General features: G+C 37.0%; 1 protein-coding gene across 1 annotated transcript in view; it reads right to left on the bottom strand.

The window, feature by feature from the left end:
• Window positions 1-17,081, bottom strand: part of SLC5A8 (solute carrier family 5 member 8) — a 56,757-nt gene that overhangs the window by 25,771 nt on the left and 13,905 nt on the right. The window contains exons 4-7 of the mRNA XM_058568574.1: window positions 8,970-9,037; window positions 7,794-7,948; window positions 4,993-5,133; window positions 1,838-1,967 (exon numbers count right to left, since the gene is read on the bottom strand). Of these exons, the coding sequence (XP_058424557.1) occupies window positions 1,838-1,967; window positions 4,993-5,133; window positions 7,794-7,948; window positions 8,970-9,037 (494 nt within the window). The remainder of the gene's footprint in view (window positions 1-1,837; window positions 1,968-4,992; window positions 5,134-7,793; window positions 7,949-8,969; window positions 9,038-17,081) is intronic.

The raw sequence follows: 17,081 nt of genomic DNA, 5'->3' as shown, positions 1-17,081 counted from the left end.
CAACTTCCTCTTTGATAAGTTACTTTTTTAAAGATAAATATTAAATAAGGATGGGAAGGCGTATGACTTCAGCACTGTGCTACATGGCAGTCTTTCGACAAAACTGATTTTTAAATCAAAAGAGCCCTAAGTGGATAATTTTCTAGAAAAATGTCCTCTCGTTTGCATTGAAACATTATTGATTCCTTCTCCCATAGTCCAGAGTAGATGGCATGCCCTATCTTATCATTTCACAATGGTTTGTTGATGGGATACAGAAGAACACCCTCCACTGTTGCAGGGGTCCGTGTTGAATTGTTTTAGGAATACTTTCTCCACCTTTTCCAAAGCTTACTAATTCTTTATTCACAGAAAAAGAGAGTAACACCTCTCTCTCTATGAGATTAAGACCCAGTTTTCCCAAGATTTCTTAAAAGTTTAACTTCAAGTATTATTCCATACATAAACAAAAGTAATTTCCATTGTTAGTGTTATAACGAGATCTAAAACCCTCTAAGTGATAGGTGCATGTATGCAAAATACCCCTGAATGCATTCTATGACAAGCAGTCTCAAGGTTAGGAAGTTGTAGGGATTTTTCTTTTCGCCCAGGATAAGGGAAAGGTTTATTAGAAACATTTTTTAAATCCCTATTGTCTTCATGGTACAAACTACGGACAATAAAGATTGACAAAAATCACAAAGTATTCTTGATTAGAGAAAATTAACGGAAGACAGCCTCCATCTTCAGAGTAAACATGATTCTTGGGTTCTCTGAGCTAATAGGAAGGATCTGTTTATCAACAGGCGGGCATGGGTTAAGATAAGGTTGAGATACACAGCTCAAGGATGCTCTCATTTTCTAATCCCACAAAGCTGTATTTTTCTGGGAATATGTGATACGTATGTACCAACATAAAATTCACCCTATCTTCATTCTAATGAGTCCCCATTTGATTTACAAGTGAGTCCTAAAAAACAATTTTGGCAAGAACTCTGAGAACAAGAACTCAGGCTTTGGAGTCAGGCAGTCCTGCATTTGAATTCTAGCTCCACTTTCTGAAAGGTGGTATATGGTAGAGAGGTTCAAAGTTAGGACGCTGGTGGCAGCCTGCTCACGTTTGAATCCTGGCTCCAGGTTTACTAGCTTTACTAACTTCTTTGTGCCTCAGTTTCCTCATCTCTGAAAGGGAGATAATCATAGCACCCACCTCAGAGTGTAGCTGTGAGGATTAAAAGTTGAAATTTATATGAAACACTATGATAGTGCCTGGCCCATGGTAAGTATGTGATGAGTGCTCACAGCTATTCTTATTTATTAGCTATGTGACCTCTCTGAGATTCATTCATTTCCTTATCTATAAAATTAGAATTGCAGGGTTGTGAGAATGAAAAGAGATAAGACACAAAGCTCTTGGCACAGAATCTCATCACATAGTTGGTACTCAATAAATGTTCACATATTGGATCTGTTTCTCTATCAGTTAAAAAACAGAAGGTAACTATTGATAAATGAGCAATCTAACAATACCCACAAAATGTTCTACAGTACCATGGTTTGTGTATAGTTTTTTTTTTTAAACTGTGTTTACCCTTCTACTCCCAGCCTTGAGCTATTTCTATTTAACACTTGGCTTAAAATTTTCCAGGTATTTCAATGTTTTAATCTTGGATGCAGCATTCTTCATTCTTGCTGGATCTGCTAAAATAAATTTTTGCCAAATGCTTTATAGAAATTAAAGATGATTATATTGTACCCATTTGCTGTTTCTCACCAAGAACATGAACACTCTTTCCTCCCAATTAATGAGCCTTCTGAATGTTATTAATGCATGTGTAGGAAAGACATGATACGGAACCTGGTCTGGTGCGGACACTTTCTCTGCTGTCCAAGGATCACAGTCACGGTACCTAGAATATAGGGTGAGTCCACAAAACACTGAGCAGATGAGGATTGCCCAGAGTCCCAAAAGATTGATGTAGAGGGACCTAAAGAAGTGAAAACAAACCAGCAAATGACAATTGTAACTTCCATCCCAAAGATTAGGAACCTTGTTACAGAAACAGAAGAGACCGTCACAATTATACTCAATAAATACACATTATCTTTTGGTTATCAAAAATGCTACTTATTTTATTCTGGCCTAACTTTCTGTTTATGATGTCAATCAACAATGTATTTGGAAATACCTGGAATAGATGGAGTTTTCCCACTGAACAAATATATCCTCCTGATCAGAGTTCCATGAGCATTATTAGCCTTATCATGTTATCTAATTATACTACTTCCAGGCTTCTTGTCATGAAATAAATATTTTAATAGTCAATAGTAACTATTACTCATTTTCCTTTTAAAAGTAATGCAATTGTAAACTGCTAAACATTGTTAGCATCTACATAGCAACTCATCAAACTTGTTTAAATATGGTTTGCAATACCACCCATTAGGTATGAAAGGCAAACCTGTATTCCTTGAACAGGTATCTTCCCAAACATTGTTCAGCATTATAACACACGATGTGTGCTCCAATAGGGTGTAAAGTTTCATGTAACGGCACTGGAGCCTGACCTGAGCGTAAATCCTGGCTCTACCTACCATATGTGAGCCTGGGCAAGTAATTTAGCCTCTCCCATCCTCAGTTTCTCCATTTACACCTAGAGATAACAATGCCTACCTCACAGAGTTTCAAGACTAAATGAAATAATATATACCATATAGCACAGTGCTTGGCATGTAATAAACACTTGTTAAATGGTAGTTATTGATGTTACTAGTGTTAATGTCATTGAATACTACATCTTAATAATCAGCTGAATAGTAAACATTTCCCTCACTCAAGTGGCCCCATTTTTTCCCCAGTGGTGCTGTAGTAGACAGTAATGAGCTGTCCTAGGCTGAAGAGCGGTACCACCCCCAGAGTCATGCCTCCTTCCCCGGGGCAGCCTGCATCTAACGACTTCTGGAATCAAAGATTTAAAGGCCCAGTCCCTCATCCTAACTTGGGACAAGCCTGAAGAGTCATCCCAGCTGAGGCCTCTGTTGAGAAGGCATTACTGTCTAATTTCTCCCTCTGCCCAATCCTGCTTCTTTCCTTTCCTTCTCTTCTATAGTTGGTGATTCAGTAATAGACTCTAGCATGCTAACCTCCATCTCAGAGTCGGCTTCCAGAGGACCCACCCTGCAAAAGCTGCCAAACAACAGATTGCTAGCCTTTTCCCTTGAGTTGACTAAATTTACTGTACGTTTTGTTACTGTCTAAAAATAGTGTAAGTAACTGTATCTCATCTCCAAATCATCAGAAAATATGCCCACACACTTTCCTGCTCAGACACCCCCCTTGCTTATATATGAGTTTAATACTTTAACACATTGTTTTATTTGACTTGAACACTATTCAAATACATCACTTATCAACATCTGATATTGTCCCTGGCCAGTTAACGTAAGTAGGTCTTCACTTTGTGGCTGGGATTCATTCTTCTCACGGAGGCAGTGTTAGAAAGCAGGAGAAAATGGTTCCCCTGAGCTCAGGGAGTCTGCCTTGTTAAGGAGACCCATTGGGCTATTCGGAAGGAAATTTCTTCCTATTAAGAAAGCTCTAATGCTGTTATTTTAGTTATAAAATTGGGTTTTTTGAGTTTCACATTCCCAAAGAAGCAGAAGAGCATGTGCACAATTACTTTGGGAGAGGCATCAGCTCTAGAATAGATTTAAAGTCCAGTGGGTTACTGGATATACAAATTACATTCCTTCAAGTTCCTTAAAATACCAGAATTCTCAAGATCACTTTTGGGGGATTCCATATCCAGTTATTGTACTCATATTCATATAGATCTTTCATTGTGGAATTTTACAAAGACAGATAATGTCTAAAACCGGTTTACTCTCAATATGTTGAGCTCTGACATGTGATATCACAAAATTTTCATGTTCTCCTTTGAATAGAAATAGAATTGCCACTCCTTCTCCTACTCCAAACACCCTGTTACTCTTAACCTATTTAGAGTTTTTAAGCCCCTAAATGCATGTGGGCCAAGTCAGCCTTATTTATCAGCACAAGGAGTGGTGGTCACCAAGCTGATCTGAGGCCTCTTGAGAAAGAACCAGCCACTGTTCATACTCTTTACTCAAGCCAAGACAGGCTTGAGAGTTCCCTGAACATGTCGTCCTTCCAACCTCTACGCTTTGTCCAAATCACTCTGCTTACCTAGAATGCCCTCCCACTCTTTTCCACCTGCCCACATATGACCATTCTTCAGAATTTTCCTGGTGGACAAGAATCTCTCACTCATCCTCTGCCTTCACATCCCATGATTTGAGGTTGAAAAAGGAATTCATATTTATTGGACCCCTATTACGTGTGTTCCAAACACAAACACATTTTGTAATACCTCCCATGAGATATATATTTCTTAAGCTCATTTTCCAAGTTTAGAAACTAAAGCTCAGAGAGACTAAGTAACTCATCGAGGATTGCTCAAGTAGCAAGTATTAAGAGCAGGGTTATAAACCCCCAAGTATTAAGAGCAGGGTTATAAACCCGTGACTGTGTCTGAAAATAAAATACACCAGTACATCTGGCAATATAATGCTCTGGAACACTTCCTTTCTTGTTATATTGTTTCATGGAATTGTTATACCTACCTAGTGTTATTTCACCTGCATATATTTTCCTAATTTGTTGTTAAGTTTCTTCATAATAAAAGTGCCTTATATTTATAATTTTTTATTCCCCATAGTTCCTTATACAAACAGAAGCATAATAAATGCCTATTAATTTGATAATATTTATTTTACTTAATAATTCATATAAATATTTTCAATATCTGATTTGAAACGTACAGTGCTACTTGATCCTTGTAAGTAAGTAATACTTGTAAGTAAGTATACCATTTATCTCTTGGAATTTCATGATACAAAAGACTTAAACCTGAGCAAAACTTGATTTATGAAAGAGTCTCCATAAAGATAACTGATGGTTATTAAAGATTCATATACCGTAGTTTGGCTTACATTTTTGCGTGGAATCTGCTTTTACAGGAAATATATCTCTGCACTTGGCATTGGTTGACACCATAGATGCCGGTCCACGTGAAGGTCCCTCCTATTATGATGGTCCAGAATGTGTGTCTTTGCAAAGGGTTAGGATTAAAACTAAATGAAAAGAAACAGAAAACAAATCTGAATTATCAGCAAAAGAACTACAGAAAATCCTCCAGGAATATTTTTGGAGGCAAGCAATGTATACGTATATAAACATGTATACATACATAAATATGTACAAATATACTCAGTAATATAAAAGGTAGAAACATTCGTAACTTAAGTTCAATGAAACAAAATTTGATACTTTCAGAGATTTGGAAATTCTGGATGGGATTGGGGGAAAATAAATGTTCTAATCATTCCAAGTGTTTATATAAATTGTTGTCCTATGGCCATCGGAAATTATTTAAACAAATCCACAATGCTGTAATCAGAGAAGAGCATGAAACTGAAAAAAGAGAGAGAAATAGGTTCCTAAGTGCACCACAGCAAGAGATAGTGTACTGAAATGAACACAAAATTGGCACATTTTGTGTGTATAATTTCTTTCCTAGCACATGTATAGTCACAGTTCTAATTTATATTCAAGCTCAAAAAAGTCAGTCAATTAATGCAGTCTAAAAGTTTTCACGTTCTAAAACTACCATGTCATTAAAATTGTGATTTCTTAAAATGCTGTGTGCACAAGCTAAATATTAATAGTTAAAAGTCACTTTATAACATGTACCTCAGACCAAAACATTGTTACAGAGAAAGCTCAACTCCCATGTTTGATACATCTTTGAACTCTTCTTACTGTATCACCTTGGAAGGAATGATTTTGTTTATCTCTGATACACAATACAAGCTGGATAAATTTCTGCAAAATTAGCTTTCATGGAAACTTTCTGAAAATTATGAATTTCTGCAAATTCACTTCAAATCTTATATTTAAGATCAGTTGAATAAAGCTTTCAGATTTTATGCGTATTCTGGCATTCCTATGGAAAGATGAGAGCCTCTATTCCACTCTCTAACACTTAATGTCAAAGTCTAAGAGTTTCAAGGGTGTTGACCTCTTCTGCCATAGAGAAGGTAGCCACTATATTACCGAATGGAAGTCAAGAGCCAAAAGATTCAGAGAGCTACTTGAGCGAAGTAAGACAAGATTTAAAAGAGCAGATTCAGTGGTTTTAGGCCAAACAGAATACATACACCAACTATAGACTGTGCAGAAAATACCGACACAACATCCTTCTCTTCATTTATCTCCACCAGAACAGATATTTTGCCCATCGTACTCTCAAAACTTATTAGAATAACAAGGGATATACAATAAGGCTTTTCATTATTACTTAATGGTTGTCAGCCTTCAAAGTAAAGATCATAAAAATGTCTATTCTTTTACTTTTTAGAATCTTTTATTGACGTATATGTTACCACTTCAATGCAGCAGTATGCGTACTCTTTGTATAAAGTAACAGTTATCTTGCAGAAAAATGATTGGTTCCACACCCTCTCCCTTCAACCTAGCCTACTAGGAAGAGATTTAGGAATGATTAAGATGTCCCTAGTAGCCACTGGTTGTGTCTGCTTCTTGGTATCCATTCTTCCCTCTTCTGGTAACAGCAACCCAAGTTTACATTGGGGAAGCTACCATTTCTCCATTAAATAGTCTAAACGGCTGTCAGTCAAAACATCCTGCTCTGCCCTAGCTAAGGGATGGAACAATGCCCAAGCTTAGCCAATTGGAGGCTCTCTTCCTTGGAATCTGAATCTTGAGGTAAAAGGAAAACAAATTACTGAAAACAGTTGAAGTTGGTTTGCTGTAATTCATTCTTGCAAATGAACACATTGACCCTGTCCAATTTCTGAAAAAACTCTTCTCAAATGTTAGCCTCTATTTTCAGAAAACCAGAAGAGAGCCATCAAAATGCAAACGTTTTTTATTTCTTCTTGCCAGTGATTTCAGTCTGCCTGCCTCAAAGTAGGAGTGCTTAAACAGAAAATAAGCCGGTCCATGTCAAAATGGGCCCCTTTCCACACTGAACATGATGTACAAGGATGACACTATTGGTCCAAAAGGGAAGATGTTTTAAATATTCTTTTAAATTGTGTGATATATTTGGGGTGAAACATCTAGTTTTTCCATTAGTCTCTCTTTAGGAAAACTGAACGGTTGTTTAAGACATGTTATATCATGTTCTATACTGACACTTGAGGCATCAGCCATAAGTTTTCTAGTGAACTTTTTTGAAATAATATATAATATTATATAATGTATAATATATAATACTTACACATAAATATAATTATAATATATAATAATATAGTATACATCACCAGAGCAATAACAAAAGAGAAATTTTCTAGGCTGCTTGAAACAAAGAACTGTCAAAATGGAATCATTGTCTTTTAGTGTTTTTCTCTTAAGAGGTTTCCTTTTCTTATTTCTCCACTATCTCTTCCCTTATTACCCTAACCTACCCTTCAACCTATTCCAGACTTTAATATCTGGAATAAAATAAAATACTCTTGCTATAAATCCCTTCTCAGGAGGATGCACCATCCTAAGTATCATGTAACTAAGCACCATCTGACTGTTTTAATCCCTTAAAAACCTGGTGGAAACCCCTTACACACTTATTAGCCAGCTTCATTTTTCTGTACCACATCCTTAGTGGTTTGTTTGTTTGTTTTCTAATGTAAACTTACTATTTCAATAAAGAGAGTATTTTTACAAAAAAAAAAGGAGTGTTCTATTAACCAAGAGGTAAATAGCTACTTACTCCCAGAAGTTTAATCTTCCACCTTCATAGGCATCCTTTAGAATAGTGCTGATTCCACCATCAATCACTACAGCCTGTATAATCACACACGAAAATCCAGCCAGTATGATCCCAATCTGAAGAACATCTGTCCAGATAACTGCTTTAAGACCACCCTTTGAGGGGAAAGCGTATTAGGATTAATGCTTCTATCAGACATCATTAAACGTCTACATGCTTATACAATATGCTGGACAAAAACAATGAAAACATGGATCTTGGCCAAGAAGTGCACCCAAGGGAAATGGTTAGGTTAGGAGAACCTTGAAGAGAAGGTGATATTTAAGCCAAACGTAAGCTTCAAACATAAACAGAGGCAAAGATGGAATTCCCTCCCAGCAGTGAAAACAGCATGGCAAAAGTATAGAGAGATCAAAGTACATGGTACGTTGAGTGTGGCCAGATATATATTTTGGAGTGAAGTGGAGTGGTATGGGGAGATTGTTGGGAAGAAAATTCAGAGTCAGATTGCAAAAGGCAATATCTACCTATAGGCAAGGCTGATATTCAACAGTATATACATAGAAAGTCATACCAATTGTTGGAATACTGAAATGCTTTGTACTAGACACTGCTACAAACTTTCCAAGTTTCCCCCTCCAGTCCATATGACCTTGGCTGAGCCAGCTCCTCCTTGAGTACCCCATCTTATAAAATATCCAGCGACTAAAGGGTTAAGACCTAGACTATTAGGGAAACCATAAAACTTGCACCACTTGCATAGATACTAAGGACCAGCTTTTATGATAATATGAGAGCCCATGGCATACTGGTCATTACATATTTTGACTGTCACTCCTGCCTAAAGACAATGGGAAGTTATCTTAGATTTCTAAGCTGAAGAATAATATGAGCACAGCCATAACAACTTGACAACAGTAAGGATGAATTAGGAGACGAGATTAGGGACCATTGCATGGTTCAGACGAAAGAAAAAATTCTCATTTATGATCAATGTTCTAAAAAGGATCAAATTTTACCCCAGACTGAATATTCCTCACAAAAAAGTTATACTGTAGGAGGCAGGAGTAGGAGAGTAGGTACGAATGACCCAGACTGCAGCACACAACTATTCAAGTTTTCAATTTTGCAAAGCAAGTTGGTAGTGTGACAGAAGAAAAAATGTTCTTTACATACCAGCGTGCAGTAGAATGTGCAGACCACCCCTGTTGCCACTACTGCTCCCCACAGATGAAATCCTGTGACTGTAGAAGGAAAGAAAATGCAGGTATATCTGTGAAACAAACATAATAAAAGTATTTCTCAAAAAATAAACAGGGGGGAGCTATATCATTTATGAGGCACCTACCTCTATACCCATTTGCCTAAAGCTAGGTCCAAATCTCCTAAAATGTCCCAAAACAAATGGAGTTTAAATTTTTATTTGATAAATTAAATAGACCTGGTTTCTACCCTCAGACAACATACATAGATCCAACATTGGTTAAATTAAGTACATGAAAAAAACATTTATATTGTAATTAAGCTAAAAAACTATTTGATACTATGACTCAATGGGGTCAACAGGTATTTTTCATCATGGTTCAAATAAACACATTACTCTACCAGTCCTTGAAAGACAAGTTGTACATATTACTAAGATGGGATCAAGATGGAGAAAAGATTATATAATTTGCTACCATCTATCTAAGAAGTGGAGGGGCATATTATATTTTTTTAAATGGAAGGATAACAACTCTATGCCTACAAATTTGATAATCAAGATGAAATGGAGCAATTCTTGGAAAGACATGATCTGCCAAAACTCACACAGGAAGAAATAGATGATCTGAATAGAGCTATATCTATTAAAGAAATCGAATCAATAGTTAATAACCTTCCAAAACATAAAGCTACAGGCCCAGATGGGTTCACTGGTAAATTCTACCAAACATTTAAGGAAGAAATTATGCAAATTCTCTACAATATCTTTCAGAGGCTAGAAGTAGAAAGAAGACTTCCTAACTCATTCTATGAGGCCAGCATTACCCTAATGCCAAAACCAGACAAAGACATTACAAGAAAAGAAAACTACAGACTACTATCTCTCATGAAATTGGATGCAAAAATGCTCAAGAAAATAATAGCAAATCAAATCCAAAAAAGAATAAAAAGTATTATGCACCACAAGTAAGTGGGATTTATCCCAGGTATGTAAAGCTGGTTTAACATTCAAAAATCAATTAATGGAATCTATCACTTCAACACACTGAAAAAGAAAAATCATACGATCATATCAATAGATGCAGAAAGCATTTGACAAAATCCAACCCCCATTCATGATAAAAACTCTCAGTAAACTAGGATTAGAAGAGAACTTTCTCAACTTGATAAAGACTATCTACAAAAACTTACAACTAGCATCATACTTAATGGTGAGAAACATGAAACTTTCCCACTAAGATCAGGTATGAAGCAAGGATATCCCTTCTCACCATTCGTTTTCAACATTGTACTAGAAGTCCTTGCTAATGCAATAGGGCAAGAAAAGGAAATAAAAGGTATACAGATGGTGGGTAGGCCCCATGGCTTAGCCATTAAGTGTGCGTGCTCCGCTACTGGTGGCCTGGGTTCGGATCCCAGGCGTGCACCGACGCACTGCTTCTCCGGCCATGCTGAGGCCACGTCCCACATACAGCAACTAGAAGGATGTGCAACTATGACATACAACTATCTACTGGTGCTTTGGGGGAGGGGAAGGAGGAGGATTGGCAATAGATGTTAGCTCAGAGCCAGTCTTCCTCAGCAAAAAGAGGAGGATTAGCAAGGATGTTAGCTCAGGGCTGATCTTCCTCACAAAAAAAAGAAAAAAATTAAAAGGTATACAGACGGAAAGGAAGAAATAAAACTGTATTTGTTCACGGATGACATGATCATCTATGTAGAAAACCTGAATGAACTGACAAAAACCTCCTGGAACTAATAAGTGATTACAGCAAGGTTGCAGCGTACAAGGTTAATATACAAACTGCAATTGCTTTCCTATAAACCAACAGTGAACAAGTAGAATTGAAAGTTAAAAACAATGCTATTTACATTAGCACCCCCCAAAATGAAATACTTAGGTATAAATCTAGCAAAATATATACAAGATCTGTATGAGAAAAACAACAAAACTCTGATGAACAAAATCAAAGAAGAACTAAATAAATGGAGAGATATTCCATGTTCATGGATAGGAAGACTGAATGTTATCAAGATGTCAGTTCTTCATAATTTGATCCATAGATTCAATGCAATTTCAATCAAAATCCCAGAAAGTTATTTTGTGAAACTGATTCTAAGGTTTATATGGAGAGACAAAAGCCTCTGAATAGTCAATATGACATTGAAGGAGAAGAACAAAGCTGGAGGACTGACTCTACCTGACTTCAAGCCTTATTATAAAGCTACAATAGTCAAGACAGTGTGGTATTGGTGAAAGAATAGACAGATCAATGGAACAGAATTGAGAGCCCATAAATAGACACACATAAAAATACTCAACTGATTTTTGACAAAGGAACACAAGCAATACAATGGGGCCAAGATTGCTTCAACAAATGGTGCTGGAACAACTAGACATCCACAAGCAAAAAAATGGATCTAGATACAGACTTTACAACCTTCACCAAAATTAACTTAAAATGGATCATAGGCCTAAATGTAAAATGCAAAACTGTAAAACTCCTAGAAGATAACATAGGAGAAAACCATGATGACCTTGGGTATGGTGATGCCTTTTTAGATACAACACCAAGGACACGATTTATTAAAGAAATAATTGATCAGCTGGACTTTATAAAATTAAAAACTTCTGCTCTGCAAAAGACAGTATTGAGAGAATCAGAAGACAAGCCATAGACTAGGAGAAAATATTTGCAAAAGACACACCTGAAAAAGGACTATTATACAAAGAACTCTTAAAATTCAACAATAAGAGTGACATCAGCATCATGGTGGAGTAAGTTGCTCCCTTTGTCTCTCCCCTCTAAGTTACAACCAGTCAGATACCTAGTGGCCAACAAAGGACTCCCTGTACAGCACACCAGAATGCCTGATTGATCCATGTATCTATACATCTGAAGTGGCACTAGTCTCTCCAGCAATGGGGACAGCAACCAAAACATGATTCACTAGCAAGAGCAGGGTGCCCTAACCTAAGGACTTAAAAAGCACACTGACAGGCACCAGTGACCAGAGACTGCAGGGCCAGCAACAACACTTGTGGCTTATCCCCTACTCCTCCCCTAGCAGTGGCAGGTGGCACCTGCAACCTGAGGCTTCAGGAACCACAGAAGAACCTGAGAACCAGCCCCAAGTGGCAGAACTCCTGACATTGGCTCTATTAGCAGCAGGAGCTGCATACAAGAACCCGGGCCCCTGACAGCAACAGCAACACCTGTGAACCCAACACCCCCGGCAGTGGTGCTGCCAGCACCCTGAGATAACCCAGGAGCAGCAGTGCAGGTGGTGAATCGGGCAGCAGCACCCTAGCCCATGGAGAGCCTGTGGAGAGCAAGTAGGGGAACATGAGACCCAGGTGACCCCAGAAGCAGCAAAAGATCTCACAGTCTGGTGACCTTGGTGCCAACACTGAGACAGCAATGATAGCAATGACATCAAAAGTAGCAAGCACCAGCAACCTCAGAGGCACAAGCGGCACAAGGGAGGCATTGATGACACCTCTAGCAGAGAGAGTGCAGGGTAGACAGTGCAGGTTCTCAAATAGAACCAGAAACAGCTCACAACCAAAGTAACCAAATCTGTACCCAAAAAAGAAATGTGGTTACTGCCACAAATGTGCAGCAGAGGATCAATTCATCAAACACCATGAAGAACTACAGCAACACAGCAGGACAGAAGGAGAACGACAGCTCTCCAGAAACCAAACTTGAAGTCACAGAAGATTACTATGTGACTGAGTGAGAATTCAAAATAGCTGTCATAAAGAAATTCAACAAGTTACAAGATAACTCAGAAAGACAGGTCCATGAGCTCAGAAATAAAGTTAATGAACAGAAGGAATACTTGACCAAAGAGATTGAAGCTCTAAAAAAAAAAACACAGAAATTCTCAATATGAACACAATTAATGAGATAAAAAGTAATGTAGAAAGTTTAAAAAATAAAGCAGACCTTATGGAGGAGAGAATCACTGAGCTCAAAGATAGAAATCTAGAAATTATTCAGGTGGAGGAGGAGAAAGAAGTAAGATTTTTAAAACTTGAAGAAATTCTTTGAGAAATATCCAACTTAATTAGGAAAAGTAACATAAGGATTATAGTTATCTCAGAGGGAGAAGAGTTGCAGAAAGAAGCAGAGAGCTTGTTCAAAGAGATGACAGCTGAGAACTTCCCAAACTGGGAGAAGGAACTGGACATGCAAGTACATGAAGCTAGTAGAACTAATTACATCAATGCAAAAAGATGTTCCCCAAGACATGTAATATTAAAATTGTCAAAAGTCATTGACAAAGAAAAAATATTAGGCACAGCAAGAGAGAAGAAAATAACCTACAAAGAAACCTCCATCAGGCTTTCAGGGGATTTCTCAGCAAAAATCTTACAGGCTAGGAGAGAGTGGAATGATATATTCAAAATACTGAAAGACAAAACTATCAGCCAAAAATACTCTATCAAGCAAAATTATCCTTCAGATATGGTGGAGAAATAAAAGCTTTCCCAGACAAACAAAAGCTGAGGGAGTTCTTAGACACTAGACTTGCCTTATAAGAAATGATGAAGGAACCCTCCTACCCGAAACAAAAAGGCAAAGGTTTACAAAGCTTGGAGCAAGGAGATAAATAGACAAAATCAGAAAATTGCAGTTCTCTATAAGAACAGGTTAGCAAACACTTAATTATAAAATAGAGGATAAATGGAAAGAAAGTATCAAAAATAACTATAAACACTTCAATTTGGTCACAAACTTACAACATAAAAGAGAATAATTTGTGACAACAAAAACATAGAAGGAGAAGAGAAAAGAGATGGAACCTGTATAAGCTAATGGAGATAAGAGGCTACCCGAAAATGGACTATCTCATCTATGAGATCTTTTATACAAACCTCATGGTAACCACAAAGCAAAAAATCAGAGCAGAATCACAAATCATAAATAAAGATAAAACTCAGAAAATCATCACAGAAAACCACCAAACTGAGATGGCAGACAGAAATACAAGGGAAAAGAAACAATGGAAATATAGAACAACTGGAAAACAAAAGATAAAATGGCAGTATTAAGCCCTCATATATCAATAATCATTCTAAATGTAAATGGATTGAATTCACCAATCAAAAGACATAAAGTGGCTGAAAGGATTAAAAAACAAGACCCAATAATATGCTGCCTCCAGGAAACACATCTCAGCTCTAAAGACAAACACAGGCTCAGAGTCAAGGGATGGAAGATGATACTCCAGGCAATGGCCACCAAAAGAAAGTGAGTGTAGCTGTATTTATATCACACAAAGCAGACTTCAAGATGAAAAAGATAATGAGAGACAAAGATGGCCGTTATATGACAATGAAAGGGACATTCCACCAAGAAGACATAACACTTATTAATACATACACATCTAACACAGGAGCACAAAAGTATATACAGCAACTGTTACCAGACCTAAAAGGAGAAATTGACAGCAACAGAATAATAGTAGGGGACCTCAACACCCCCACTTACATCAAGGGATAGATCATCCAGGCAGAAAGTCAACATGGAAACAGTGGCCTTAAATGAAACACTAGACCAGATGGACTTAATAGATATATATAGTACATTCCATCCCAAAACTGCAGAATACACATCCTTCTCGAGTGCACATGGAACATCCTCAAAGATAGGCCATATGTTGGAGAACAAAGCAAGCCTCAATAAATTTAAGAAGATTTAAATCATATCAAGCATCTTTTCTAATCACAATGCTAGGAAACCAGAAATCAGCTACAAGAAAAAAGCTGGGAAAGTCAAAAATATGTGAAAACTAAGCAACAAGCTACTGAACAACCATTGGATCAATGAAGAAATCAAAGGAGACATCAAAAAACACCTAAAGATAAATGAATATGAAAACACAGCATACCAAAACTTATAGGATGAAGCAAAAGTGGTATTAAGAGAGAAATTTATAGAAATACAGACCTACCTCAAAAAGCAAGAAAAATCTCAAAAAAACAAGCTTATTCTATACCTAAAAGAACTAGAAAAAGATCAAACAAAGCCCAAAGTCAGTAGAAGGAAGGAAATAATAAAAATCAGAGCAGAAATGAATGAAATAGAGAATAAAAAATACAATAGTAGGGGCCAGCCCGGTGGCGCAAGCGGTTAAGTGCGCGCGCTCCGCTGCGGCGGCCCAGGGTTCGCTGGTTCGGATCCCGGGCGCGCACCGACACACTGCTTGGCAAGCCATGCTGTGGCGGCGTCCCATATAAAGTGGAGGAAGATGGGCACAGATGTTAGCCCAGGGCCGTCTTCCTCAGCAAAAAAAAAGAGGAGGATTGGCGGATGTTAGCACAGGGCTGATCTCCTCACAAAAAAAAAAAAAAAAAAAAATACAATAGTAATCGATGACACTAAGAGCTGATTCTTTGAGAAGACAAACAAAATTGACAAACCCTTAGGAAGACTCACTAAGAAAAAGACAGAAGACTCAAATAAACAAAATCAGAAATGAAAGAAGAGAAATTACAACAGACACCACAGAAATACAAAGGCTTATAAGAGAATACTATGAAAAGCTATACGTCTGGCTATAACTGGATAACCTAGAAGAAATGGATAAATTCTTAGACTCATACAACCTCCCAAAACTGAATCAAGAAGAAATAGAGAATCTGAATAGCTCAATCAAAAGCAAAAAGATTGAAACAGTAATCAAAAACCTCCCAAAAAACAGAAGTCCAGGATTAGAGGGTTTCTCTGGTGAACTCTCCCAAACATTCAAAGAAGATTTAATTCCTATCCTTCTCAAACTATACTGAAAAATTGAAGAGGATGGAATGCTTTCTAATTCATTTTACAAGGCCAACCATACCCTGATGCCAAAACCAGACAAAGACAACACAAAGAAGGAAAATTACAGGCTAATATTGCTGATGAATGTAAATACAAAAATCCTCAGTAAAATATTAGCAAATCGAATACAATAATACATCAAAAGGATCATACACCACGATCAAGTGGGATTTATTTCAAGGATGCAGGAATGGTTCAATATCTGCAAAGAAATCAATGTGATACAATACATTAACAAAATGAAGAATAAAAACATATGATCATCTCAATAGACATAGAGAAAGCATTTTACAAAATCCAACATCCATTTATGATAAAAACTCTGAATAAAATGGGTATAGAAGGAAATTACCTCGACATAATAAAGGCCATATATGACAAACCCACAGCCAATATCCCACACAACAGAGAAAAACTGAAAGCCATTCCTCTGAGAACAGGAACAAGACAAGGATGTCCAATCTTATTAAACATAGTACTGGAAATTTTAGCCAGAGAAATTAGGTAAAAAAAATAAATAAAAGGGATCCAAATCAAAAAAGAAGTGAAACTCTCACTATTTGAGGATGACATGATTCTATATATAGGAAACCTAAAGAATCCACCAAAAACTATTAGAAATAATCAACAAATACAATAAAGTGACAGGATAAAAAATCAACATACAAAAATCAGTTGCATTTCTATACACTAACAACTAACTAGCAGAAAGAGAAGTCAAGAATACAATCCCACTTACAATTGCAACAAAAAGAATAAACACTTAGGAATAAATTTAACCAAGGAGGTGAAAGATCTATACACTGAAAACTATATGACATTATTGAAAGAAATCAAAGATGACATAAAGAAGTGGAATGATATTCCATGCTCATGGATAGGAAAAATAAGCATACTTAAAATGTCCATATTACCTGAAGCAATCTACAGATTCAATGCAACCCCAATCAGAATCCCAATGACATTCTTCATGGAAATAGAACAAAGAATCCTAAAATTTATATGGAACAACAAAAGACCCCAAATAGCCAAAACAATCTTGAGGAAAAAGAACAAAGTTGGAGGTATCACAATCCCTGAATTCAAATTATACTACAAAGCTATCATAATCAAAACAGCACAGTATTGGCTGAAAAAAAGACAGAAAGATCAATGGAACAGAACTGAGAGCCCAGAAACAAAATCACACATCTATGGACAGCTAATCTTTGACAAAGGAGCCAAGAACATACAATGGAGAAAGGAAAGTCTC

This window comes from Diceros bicornis, chromosome 25, assembly GCF_020826845.1.
Source record: "Diceros bicornis minor isolate mBicDic1 chromosome 25, mDicBic1.mat.cur, whole genome shotgun sequence".
Lineage (NCBI taxonomy): Eukaryota > Metazoa > Chordata > Mammalia > Perissodactyla > Rhinocerotidae > Diceros > Diceros bicornis.
The sequence above is the reverse complement of the archived record's forward strand: the minus strand, read 5'-3'. Positions and strand labels throughout refer to the sequence as shown.